The sequence below is a fragment of the Schistocerca cancellata genome, chromosome 2 (genome assembly GCF_023864275.1).
Source record: "Schistocerca cancellata isolate TAMUIC-IGC-003103 chromosome 2, iqSchCanc2.1, whole genome shotgun sequence".
Taxonomy (NCBI): Eukaryota; Metazoa; Arthropoda; class Insecta; order Orthoptera; family Acrididae; genus Schistocerca; species Schistocerca cancellata.
The window spans coordinates 900,319,029-900,332,357 of record NC_064627.1 but is presented as its reverse complement, the minus strand read 5'-3'; the positions used below and the strand labels follow the sequence as shown (position 1 = coordinate 900,332,357).

At 37.2% G+C, this 13,329-nt stretch overlaps 1 protein-coding gene across 2 annotated transcripts in view; it reads right to left on the bottom strand.

The window, feature by feature from the left end:
* Positions 1-7,219: 7,219 nt before the first annotated feature.
* The window catches only part of LOC126162839 (arginyl-tRNA--protein transferase 1), a 183,930-nt gene continuing 177,820 nt past the window's right edge, over positions 7,220-13,329 (bottom strand). For both annotated transcript variants that reach the window (XM_049919601.1, XM_049919602.1), the window contains exon 10: positions 7,220-8,070. In XM_049919601.1, coding sequence (XP_049775558.1) covers positions 7,924-8,070 — 147 coding nt within the window. In that variant the 3' untranslated portion in view covers positions 7,220-7,923. The remainder of the gene's footprint in view (positions 8,071-13,329) is intronic.

The window sequence follows — 13,329 nt, the reverse complement described above, 5'->3', positions numbered from 1 at the left end:
GAACAACATTTCCCTTACTGAGCCATAATATACCAACTGAAGACATAATGGGCTGTTGAGACTGCTATTTACATTTGCTTCTTGTTCTACAAACAATGGAAAATCCTGGATGGAATGTAACAGTATTATGAAAAGGATTATTGCTACTCACCGTATAGTGGAGATGCCGAGTCGCCAATAGGTACATCAAAATAACCGTTACAAAATGAGGTTTCGGCCAACAAGACCTGTGTCGAAAATAGACAACCGACACAGGACTTGTTGACCAAAAGCTCATTTTGTGAGTCTTTTTCTTGTGCCCATCTGTGACTCTGCTTTATGTTCTTAAATTATGTCCTATGCATGCAACATTGTTTTAAAAAGAAAATGTTGGCAATGTTGTGAATGAAATAGGATCAGGTTGGTTTTTCAGACTGCTACGGGTCTTAAATGCATATTTGATTCAGTAATACAATGCAATTCACCGCATTATTGAAATTTTGTTATATGTTTCAAATAACCAACAAAAGAAATATGCAATATGAAAGTAAGGATTTTGCTTAATATTTTACTTATTTGTTTATTTAACCGAATCTGATTAGGGCCATCAGGCCCTCTGTACATCACACAAGGTTTCACACATTCGGTGACTTTTATACACCATAGTTAACTAAGAAATAACAGTTTTAATATGAAAAATAGTATTAAAATGAGTAGTGTGTTGGAAATGGCAGTGTGAGTAAATTATATTTACTTTGAACAAATTAAGTTAATACTGGCAGGACTTGTAATACTGCAGCTGCTGCCACTAATAGTAATAATAATAGTGACAGTAATAACAATAATGACAGTGGTAGATTCAAGAAGAGTTTGTAGGTGTATCAAAACACATTTTCAGATATAGCGATTTCTGGGGAAAGGAAATTTAAAGAGACTGCATTGGCTAGGAGGCCTGAGAAATGAGGAAGATCAGGTTGGAAAGAGTGAAGTATAGAATAACGAGTGCTTACAGGGATTAAAGTAATCCTTATTGTTGCCTTAGTAGATATGTCATTAAATGTCTTCTGAAGCTTGAGACGTCATTCAGTTCCTGCTACTGGGAAGGACTTCAAAAAAGGGCTGAACGATGTACCATATTTACTCGAATCTAAGCCGCACTTTTTTCTGGCTTTTGTAATCCAAAAAACCGCCTGCGGCTTAGAATCGAGTGCAAAGTAAGTGGAAGTTCTGAAAAATGTTGGTAGGTGCCGCCACAACTAACGTCTGCTGTCGAACACATGTAGTGCTACACAGGGATGCTTTGCAGGCACAAAGGTAAATACTGGCACGAAAACCTCTGCGTCAGAGGTAGAAGAATGTAAATATTATGCCGTGTATTCTTTCGTGTTTTCTGCTATCTCATTTAAATCCTTTCTGCCTAATGAACTACAAAACTAGAGTGAGACAACAACAAACGTGGAAGAATATACATATCATGTCATATTTATATTCGTATTATTCTTATGCTGAATAGTGATACAGTCAGAAATGAAGCACGGCAACTGACTAGATTTTTAATCTAAGATGATTCTAATTTCTGTGCAGAATGTAATGTACTAAATAGGCATCTGCAAAGATTTTCAAACGGAGAAAAATGTTCACTAAACTCTCGTTCAGAACATCTTCTATCATACGCAGTCTATTATTTGGTTCTTGTTGATCATTATCAAAGAAAACAGCAGTGTAAGTAACAACAAAGAGCAGTCTCTTGCTTTTATTTCTTATGAGAACATTCCTCTCTTTTTTTATTGTAAGCGGCGGGCACGCGCAGAAAAGCGAGCCATGCCGCGATGGGCTACAGATCATAAACACTCATTATCAGAATGCGACAAACAATGCATGACACAATACAATAATGCATTTTCAGCTTAGAGTAACGTAAACACCTATAACAAAGAGAACGGCACTTATCAGATCAAAGCAAAATAAGCAATCGATTCAAACCAGACGAAGCAAGTGAAAAAGGAAGGGTACCCGTGTAAATACAGATGGAGCGGCTGACACACAGCAATGGCTACTTGGTAAATCTTATCTGTTACGTTTACGACTCGAACCAAACTACTGTAGCTGTACCTTCATCCTTTCGACCTAAATTGTGTCTCATGTTACAATGGACCAACTTTGTTTCAATTTGGAGGTGCAGTCTAAAACTGTTCTCTCCCCTTGAATTTAGAGTCTCAAATTTCAGGTGTGGCTTAGATTCGGGAACTTTTTTTTCCCTTGATTTCGAGCCTCAGCATAGATTCAAGTAATACGGTAGTGGGACAGAAAGGATTTTGCTTTCATGGGCGCACATGTTTTTGTCACATTGTTGAGCATGAACTTTAAGGTTGATGAGAGATATGAGGGGGCCTTGTTCATTGATAAGACAGTAGAGAAGGCAGAGAGTATGGAAATCTGTGCACCCGTCTGCATGCAGCCAGCGTAGCTGTGCATATGATGGTGAAATATGATCAAAGAGACAAATATCAAATATGTCCTGACCGTAGGCATTTATAGCCAGTTACAGTTGCCATTAGCTTTGAATCTTGAACATTCTGTCATTCTGGTGATGTCCTTGACATGTAAAAGACCAGTTTAGTAGGTTTACTGCACTGGTCATTAACACAGACCAATCTTAGTTAATTCAGACTTTGTAATTACCCAGATCCCAATTAACAGTGTAATTACAATATAAATACAATGTTTCCAACAGTAATCCTTACTTTGTGAATGATAAAATGTATGTGGTCTTGAAGTAGCAATTAACTCGGCTGAAAGGTAGGAACATCTGAAATTAATGTGCTCTGTTCTAATTATTGAATAATAAAATCATATAATGAAGTATTATTTAATTTTCATGTGCTGGTTTAAATAGGCCTCCCTGAAATAACATGTGCCTCACTAATGGCAATGTGTGAAACACATGTTCACAATGTAAGCCTTTAAATCTCAATGCAATTAAACTCATTCACACAATAATTCAGCCTGAAAGATATAAGCAAATTCATAAAAGGGACCTCCATGTAAAAGAATAGAACAACTGTGCATACTAGTAAAAGAATATCATCATATACACTCCAAACATGTTACGAACACTGAATGTATTTTCATCTTTATGTCATTAACAAAAACCAGAAAACTGATTGTTTGTTTTGCGTACCTGATGTAAATTACTGTAATAACATTGTAGTCTGGCTGAACTGTATGTCAGACTGTTTAGAGTATTTGGAACTATAATGTATGCAAGTCAGTTCAATTGGATGCAATTATTTTTAATTGTAATATCAAAATTCTGTAGTAGCAATAATAAAAACATTGTTTGGAATGTTATAAAAGGATGATAGTCATTGGAGGGGATTGATGGTTGGAGGTCTTGTGACACACCACCTATGTTACTGTGTGCAATAAAACTGCAATGAGAAGTATACAGGGTGTTACAAAAAGGTACGGCCAAACTTTCAGGAAACATTCTTCACACACAAAGAAAGATAATATGTTATGTGGACATGTGTCCGGAAACGCTTACTTTCCATGTTAGAGCTCATTTTATTATTTCTCTTCAAATCACATTAATCATGGAATGGAAACACACAGCAACAGAACATACCAGCACGAGGTTCAAACACTTTGTTACAGGAAATGTTAAAAATGTCCTCCGTTAGCGAGGATACATGCATCCACCCTCCGTCGCATATCCCTGATGCGCTGATGCAGCCCTGGAGAATGGCGTATTGTATCACAGCGGTCCACAATGCGAGCACGAAGAGTCTCTACATTTGGTACCGGGGTTGCGTAGACAAGAGATTTCAAATGCCGCCATAAATGAAAGTCAAGAGGGTTGACGTCAGGAGAGCGTGGAGGCCACGGAATTGTTCCGCCTCTACCAATCCATCGGTCACCGAATCTGTTGTTGAGAAGCGTACGAACACTTCGACTGAAATGTGCAGGAGCTCCATAGTGCATGAACCACATGTTGTGTCGTACTTGTAAAGGCATTTTCTAGCAGCACAGGTAGAGTATCCCGTATGAAACCATGATAACGTGCTCCAAGGGGCGTAGGTGGACGAAACTAAAATGAGCTCTAACATGGAAATTAAGCGTTTCCGGACACATGTCCACATAACATCTTTTCTTTATTTGTGTGTGAGGAATGTTTCCTGAAAGTTTGGCCGTACCTTTTTGTAACATCCTGTATATGCATATCTGTCTGTTATTTCACAGTTCACACTGATTGATACTAATATGTGAATACAGTTGAAGTTAAAATCTTCTGGATTGTTAGATTGTATCACGTTTTTTCAAGTGATCTTCTTCAGGATCCCGTGGTGTCCACCGTAGAACAAAATGGCTCTGAGCACTATGGGGCACCGTAGAACAACCACTTTCAGAGACCAGTGTCGCGTTCTCTTATAAATGGGAGCTTTCCTGTGCATGCGGTGGAGAAGTGGTATTATGGTGATAATTTGTGTGGCTACCATTGGTGGGCCATTGTCATTGGATAGTAAGAAAAGTATTCCCATGCTAATGCCAAAGAAGGGGGTTATTGGCTAAATGTCTTGTGGCTACCATTGGTGGGCCAAAATCACTGTTTAGAAAGGGATTTTTCCTGCACTTAGGCTGGAGAAGAATTATTGGTTACAATTCCTCCTTTTGCTATTGGTGGGCCATCGTCATTGGCTAGACGTGAAACAGGCAGAGCAAGAAAGAGGGAATGTTTTTCAAAAATATTATTGTCCGCAGATGCCGCTTTCTATTGCCGGAAGCCTATAGCCATCCTCTCTATTGAAGTTACATGCATTCTTAGAAATCCCAATTGCTACTTGGACTTTTCTTTTATGAATGTTGGTTTCCTAAGCTACCACTTGTTCGTTATTGAAATCAATGTCAAGACCACAGTTCTCGTTATGTTCTGCTACCACCAATTTCACACTTTGTTTTAGCTGCGTGTGGTGTTTGTGTTCTTTAGTATGTTCTTTAACAGTTCTTATCATCTTGCCTGCGTACACTTTGCTGCACTCACACATCATTTCACAGATGCCCGCAGTGCGGAGACAATCAGGTGCATCCATTTTCTGCAAGAAAAAGTCTTACTTTGTTTTGACTGAAGAAAATGGTCTAAACACTGCATTTGCCCCCCCCCCCCCCCCCCCCCACACACACACACACACGGGGGAGGAAAAGCAGCACCGCCAACCTACATTTCACACAAGGACCACAAACAACTAGTAGTTGTACAGGGTACCCTCCGCCACACACCGTACAGTGGCTTGCAGAATCACACATCGTACAGTGGCTTGCAGAATATGTATATAGATCTACATGTAGGTGTAAGGGGAGGCATTACCGGTAGTAGGAAAAGGGGTTGAGCTGCCTACTGGGGTAGACAATGAGTGGGTAGAGTTGTTTTAGGAAAAAAGCTAAATACCATCTTAAACTAGCTTGGCCAGAGTTGCGGTATCACATGAATAGGTATATGGAGAAAACATCAAGTTCACAGCAGAAGGAACAAAAGGATCAACATGTAACAGAAACCACTAAACAAGAAATCTGAGAGGAGCTTGTAAAGATCTTTGCTCGACTAAGCAACACTGATTTGAAGAAGTATCATTGGACAGCAGGTAGAAGAATCAACCAGTGTGTTCCCATAATGAAACAAATTGGACGTAACAACATGTCTTGTTGCTGAAAGTAATGATGGAGACATTGCCAGTGCAGTGTGATAATTAATATTACAACTGATTAGTTTCATTCTTTCATCAGAAATTGTTTAGAAAGAGATCCTGACTAGTTAGGGACGATACACGTGTATAGATTAGTTTCAGCATTGAAGGGGTGTTACGTTCCATACAAAGAACAAATAATGCAATAATGAAAAAGCTCAGGCAAATACTCATCTTAGTGAAGTACAGTGTGATACAAAGGCACTAAAAAGAAGTGTTTAGAGTGAAGCTACGAAAACTGAAACATTTTCTGGAAAATATATGGAGGTTCTACATCATGCTCCCCCCCCCCCCCCCCCCCAGCACACACAACCCTTGTATGTCTTACAGTGTCCTGGCTGACTAACACCATGAATTGCCAACTCCACCTGACACAACTCCTACCCCAGGTGAGCCGCAGTGCAAGCACAGTGTAGTTATCACGTATGCACATGCCTGTGTATGTATTTACACACTACAATACTGAAAACGCATTTGCCTGAAAGCTAGCAAAGTTCTCAGACTTGTTTAAGTACCTTTTCATGAATCAGCATCTGTACTATTCAGAAATTTGTTGTCTTTACTCCTTAAATTATCTACACTGCTACCAGATGAGTTATTTAGCTCTTGGAAATGTCCATTCACCCTTTGGACAACAAACAGGTTCAATGTCATGAACACATAGAGTAGTATATTATGATCCCAATGGAGTTGGAGGACACAGCTGCTTTGCACTTGATGGAGTACAAGACAGACTTGCATGGGATTTCAGTAAGTTTATGCTAACATTTTTTAAGAATGGTTGGAATAAGGCCATTGCTGCTCATCCAACAAAGATATGAGATATATTTAAAGCTTTTTTTACAAGTACCACTAATAATCCAGAGCTGATGGTCTATTTCATTAAACATATGGCTAATTACATCTGTCTTTGTCATTATTTTTCTTTGGAGGCAGAATGTGCAAAACAAATTCAAAGCATACCCATGGGGACCAATACATCACTTTCTTAGAGGACTCTTATTAATTTTCTATTCCCTTCACTGCTACAGAATCACAATATGTGGTGTGAAATAAATTTCACTTGCTGCTCACCTTGCTTCCAAACATAATTCACTTGCTCCTTGACAACAAAACGAGCCTTCTGATCGCTATGACCTTCTGTGTAACAATACATCCAATTCAATAACAACCACTCCTGCCACATCAAAAAGTCTCTTTTTTCCCACAGTCTGGGCACCAGTAGATGGTAGCTACATAGTGGCAAATGATTCTGTATAAAAAAGTTTAAGGTTTTGCTAAGGCTGAGTTCGGTGACCTAAAATATCAAATTAGTGAATTTTAGCAAAACTCTTTCACTGCCACGTCAAAACATTTTATCTGCACTTATATTTTCTGGCTTTAGAAACTGAACATAATTAACCTAATGGGTCATTTAATTAAAATGTTACAGACAACACATGAAATAATGAGCATAATATATTAAACTCATCAAAGTTCATTTTTTTATTAAAATTTGCAAACATTAATCATCATAATGCATGAAACATAATATCCTGATTACATTTTGGAAAAGCCCAATATCTGTCATTATTTCCAAACTGAACTCACTTTATTTCTGCATTGTTTTATTTTGAAATACAACAACAAAGCCACGTCATTTAATTGGAAAACAAGTTTGAAAATCGTGCAGTATTTTCAATGAGACATCACATGTTAATATTATCATGGAGGAGCAATAACAGTCTATATGTATAATTCACTCAGAAGCATCTTAAATGTGCTAATAAGGCAAAATTAAAGAAACTGTTGTACTTGAAAATAAAGTAAAAATATAAAGGCAATGTAATAAATTGGTTAAACAGGAAAAGAGGAAATAAACTATTGCAAATAATTATGAACACTGCCATGCCAATATAAATAGAACCACATATTTCAAGTCAGGTACTTAAACAGGAAGGCAGCCTCATTAAGTAACAACATACAACTTTATTGACAATGAACACAACAAATACATTATGAATCAGAGCTGTATGATGGCTACCTGCCAATAAGATTTAAGAAGAAGAGGATTATCTCTTAATTTGTTACTAAAGAAGCCAGAGATTCTTCCATGAACATCACTCTAATAAACTTCTTTTAGTAAACATCAGCTATATACAAATAATGCACCTGTCACTATACATATTAACGTGCATTTGGATGTATCTAATATTACATAGCATCAAACCCTCACAAGCAGCATTCTTCTTGCACATTTCATGCCAACCAGTCTTGCATACTGCATGACTTCTTCACTATCATCAGTATTTCTATTCAGTGTTCTGTAAATGAAGTATGGCATTGCCTGTTTGTGGAACAGTATCAGTATCTGCAATAAAATGGAAAAAGTTAGCAAATGACACTGCGCTGCAGAAACATGTCTTGAATTTATATTTAAAATAAGCCAAAAATGTAGAAGAAAGGAATGTTACTCTACTTAAACTGACACAGTGTGATGAAAGAGATGACATCTTTAATCTGCACGCTATATTACTGAACTATTTGGTGTCATCTAGTTTCATCCTCAAAGTTTCTATTTACCTAAATCAAGTATTGTGACACATGATCACGACAATTAACTCACATTTGGTAGGAATGGGATTCAAATGCTTGTCTGGACATTCAGATTTAAGTTTCCTGCCATTTCTGAAAATCACTTGAGGCGGATTTAGACAAGGATCACTGAATAGGAGACAGCCAATTCTTTCAGCCTAGTCCTGTCTGAGTTTCTGCTCCATTACCAATAACTTCAATATTAATGGACTTTTAAACTCTCATCTTCCTCATTTACCAAGTTTTTACATTCACATTTGTCCTATGCAAAACACTCATTTTGTGTACTAATAGGGATAAGACATAATTTTTCAGTACACTTTCCTTGTATACTACTACACACCTACTGGACGTAACAGAGCAAGCTTGAACCATTCATTTGTTCTTATTCCATTTCTAATAATAATAGTAATAATAATAAAAATAATAATTTCTTTTTCATTTTAGCTCTTTTTCTGAATGATACATCTACAAGAATTACCTAAAACAGCTACTTTCTTACTTAATATGACTTTCATAAAGTTTTATTACTCAATATGTAGTTTACGATTACCTATGACAACAGACTAATTATCTTACTTGGAAACAATTTTGATAGAAAGATATTCTTAATATGAGGAGATTTGGGATGAGCTAATACATAACTCTGAATGTATTGGCATACTTATATTGAGTCTGAAAGCCCTTCTGTCCCCCCTTTCAGTAAGCATTTTATCTTTTCCAAAAACATTATATGAAATAAGTTATTCATAATTAAAGTTTTCATCTTCTGGAATGTTCCATTTTTTAAGTGGTGATTCTTTTCTAAATTTAGTTACCTAGTTTTGTAGCCCTAATTTTTATGATTACAAAAATGCCTACTCGCACAAGAAAAACATGTTAGTTTGCTTATTATTTGATCTAGAAGATTACTTTTTTAGGAAATCACCATGGGAGTATACATTGTATTAAAAAAATAATACTCACAACTTCGTCAATTTTCTAGTTATCTAACACATAGTTAATCCAGACTAGTTCTTGACTCATTGCAATTGTATAATCACTAATTGTGCTCTTTTCCCTGTTATAAATTAAAAGTTAATATCCAAATTCAATAATTAACAACACACTCTTCTGTATGTAGGAGAACAGGACAATGCTACAGTCAGTCCATGTTTATTAACCATCTTCTTGCAGATTGAAGTTTGTACTCATTCAATTAATGACTCAGTAAATGCATGCTGAGGTAAAGTGTACAAGTCCAGGCCTGTCTTTCAACACGTGGTCATCTGCGTGTAAACCAATTTGTCAACAGAGTGTATGTAAATATGTAGACAGTGTTCAGGACTTTGTAAGAGTATGTACGAGGGACATTCAGTAAATAATGCAACACTTTTTCTCCCCCTTAAAGCAGGTTAGTTTTCTTCAGGATTCCAATACACCATATTATTCCCCAGTCTTTTGGCTACAAAACCCTATTTCTATTCAGTGTGACAGCCTTATGCCACTTTACTGTGAAGGACTGCATGCTTGCATGGTACCACTGTACTGATCAATGTCTGGCCAACATCTTGCTGCATCAATAAACTCCCCACTATCCACGTACTGCTTCCAGTGAAGTGCATCTTTCATTGGGCCAAACAGGCGGATGTCGGAAGGTACAAGATCCAGGCTGTAGGATGGATAAGTAAGAACAATACAGTAAAGTTTTCTGAGCTACTTTCACAAGTGTCTGAGCTACTTTCACAAGTGCAGATTTGTGTGAGGCCTTGCACTGTCATGGAAAAGGAGAAGCACACTTGCATTCATGTGGTGATGAACACACTGAAGTTGTTCCTTCAATTTCCTAAGGATAGCACAATACACTTTAGAGTTAATTGTTGCACCATGAGGGAGGACATAAAACAGAATAATCCTCCTGCCATGACTTTACTGGGTGAGGGTGTGGCTTTGAGCTTGTCTTCAGAGGAGAGGTGGTGTGGTGCCACACCATGCATTGCTGTTTTATTTCCAGTTCGAAGTGACAAATACAGGTTTCACCACTTGTGATGATGTTCAACAAAAAATTGTCATAATTAACCTTATAACAAACAATCAACTCTGCACAGATGGTCCTTCATTGCTCTTTATGGTCTTCTGTTGGGCAGTGAGCAACGCAGCAGGCACACACCTTTGAGTACCCCAACTGGTGGATGAGTGTGTCTGCACTACCAACTAAGACGTCCATTTCTGCAGTGAGGTGTTTCATGGTGATCCATCTATCTCCTGTGTGTACACATGTTCCAACACTGCATGAGTCACAGATATGTGTGGCTAGATGGCAGGCAGGAGATTGGACATGTTTGCGTGATCTAGTTGTAATTATGACATATGCCTTGCCCAAAGATTCACTGTGCTTTTGTTCACTGCCAGGTCTCGTACACATTCTGCAAGTGCCTATGAATATCTGTGATGCTCTGGTTATCTGCCAAAAGAAACTCAGTGACAGCTCTCTGCTTAGAATGGACCTCCATTAAAGATGCCATTTTGAAGGCTATGTATAGCACTGCCACCTAATGGAACTTCATGAAACACTATAGGGCTGAAGCAGGAATATTCCACAATGTCCCACAGCAAATTCCAGATTTTTTTCAACTGAAATTGGCCGAGGAAAAAAATGTGTTGCATTATGTATTGAATGCCCCTCATACTTGTCCACCTTTGAGGATTATACAACAATGTAGGAAAAGACAGAGACATGTCAAGTTGCAGACAAGCACAATTAAAAGACACCTACATAAAGCTTTCAGCCACAGTCTTCAACAGTAAAGGAGAGACATTATATTACAAAACCAATAGTCAATGGCCTCTCAGACCATGACATGCAGTTCCTTCTGTTAAATGTTAATACTGAACAGGATATAAAATCTGTTAAATCTGAGCTCAAGAGGGTAATCAGTAAGCCAAAAATTGATTATTTTAGGACACTCCTCAGAGACATTCACTGGACTGATGTTTACAGTGCTCATGGCATGAATGAAAAATATAACATTTTTGCTAATAAAGTGCTTACCTTATTCGAACACTGCTTTCCCCCAAAACTTACCAAGGTTAGAGCAAAGTCTACAAAGAAGCCATGGATTACTCGAGGAATAGGGGTATCTTGTAAAACAAAAAGAAAACTGTATCTGTCAATCCGAAACATTTCCAATGTTGATGCTATAGCACATTATAAGAAATACTGCAAAATATTAAAGACTGTAATACGGATGTCAAAGCAAATATATTACAAGGAAAAGATAGTCATATCAGATAACAAAATAAAGACAATATGGGATATAGTGAAGGAGGAGACCGGTAGAACCAGACATGAAGAGGAACAAATAGCATTAAGAGTAAATGATGCATTGGTGACAGATGTGTATAGTGTTGCAGAACTTTTTAACAAACATTTTATAACTGTTACTGAAAAGATGGGGTTGTCAGGTTCGGTAGATGCTGCTATGGATTACCTTAGACCAGACATTTCAAGTAACTTCCATAATATGAATTTGACCCTCACTACCCCAACAGAAATAATGTCCATCATAAAATCTTTAAAATCAAAAACATCTAGTGGGTATGATGAAATATCAACAAAGTTAATTAAAGAATGTGATTCTGAGCTAAGTAACATATTAAGCTATCTGTGTAACCAGTCGTTTATCAGTGGAATATTTCCTGAATGGCTGAAATATGCTGAAGTTAAGCCACTGTTTAAGAAGGGAGATAAAGAAATAGCATCAAATTTCCGTCCAATTTCACTGTTGCCAGCATTCTCAAAAATTTTCGAAAAAGTAATGTACAGTCGTCTTTATAACCATCTTATCTCAAATAACATACTGTCAAAGTCACAGTTTGGATTTCTAAAAGGTTCTGATATTGAGAAGGCTATCTACACTTACAGTGAAAATGTACTTAATTCATTAGACAAAAAATTGCAGGCAACTGGTATATTTTGTGATCTGTCAAAGGCATTTGACTGTGTAAATCACAATATCCTTTTAAGTAAACTAGAATATTATAGTGTAACAGGAAATGCTGCAAAATGGTTCAAATCTTATATCTCTGGCAGGAAACAAAGAGTGTTATTAGGAAAGAGACATGTATCAAGCTATCAGGCATCATCCAACTGGGAACTAATTACATGTGGGGTCCCACAAGGTTCCATTTTGGGGCCCTTACTTTTTCTTGTATATATCAATGACCTTTCATCAGTAACATTACCAGATGCCAAGTTTGTTTTGTTTGCTGATGATACAAACATTGCAATAAATAGCAAATCAAGTGTAGTCTTAGAAAGATCAGCCAATAAAATATTTGTGGACATTAATCACTGGTTCCTAGCCAATTCTTTGTCACTAAACTTTGAAAAAACACACTACATGCAGTTCAGAACTTGTAAGGGGTGTCCCAAGAGTATATGTCTAACATATGATGACAAGAAGATAGAAGAAGTGGATGGTGTTAAATTCTTGGGATTACAGCTTGATAATAAATTCAACTGGGAGGAGCACACCACAGAACTGCTGAAGCGTCTTAACAAATCTCTGTTTGCAATGCGAATTTTGTCAGACATAGGGGATATAAAAATGAAAAAGCTGGCATACTATGCTTACTTTCATTCCATAATGTCATATGGGATTATTTTCTGGGGTAATTCATCAAGCCAAGCTAAAGTTTTCCGGGCACAAAAACGTGCAGTAAGAATTATATGTGGTGTGAACTCAAGAACATCCTGCAGAAGCCTGTTTAGGGAACTAGGGATACTAACTACAGCTTCCCAATATATTTATTCCTTAATGAAATTTGTCATTAAAAATATATCACTTTTTCAAACCAACAGCTCAATTCATGGAATCAATACTAGAAATAAGAATAATCTTCACAAGGATTTAAAGTCACTTAGTCTTGTACAAAAAGGTGTGCATTATTCAGGAACACACATTTTCAATAACTTGCCAGCAGCCATAAAAAGCTTAACAACCAATGAAATTCAGTTTAAGAGAAGCCTAAAGGATTTATTGGTGGCCAACTC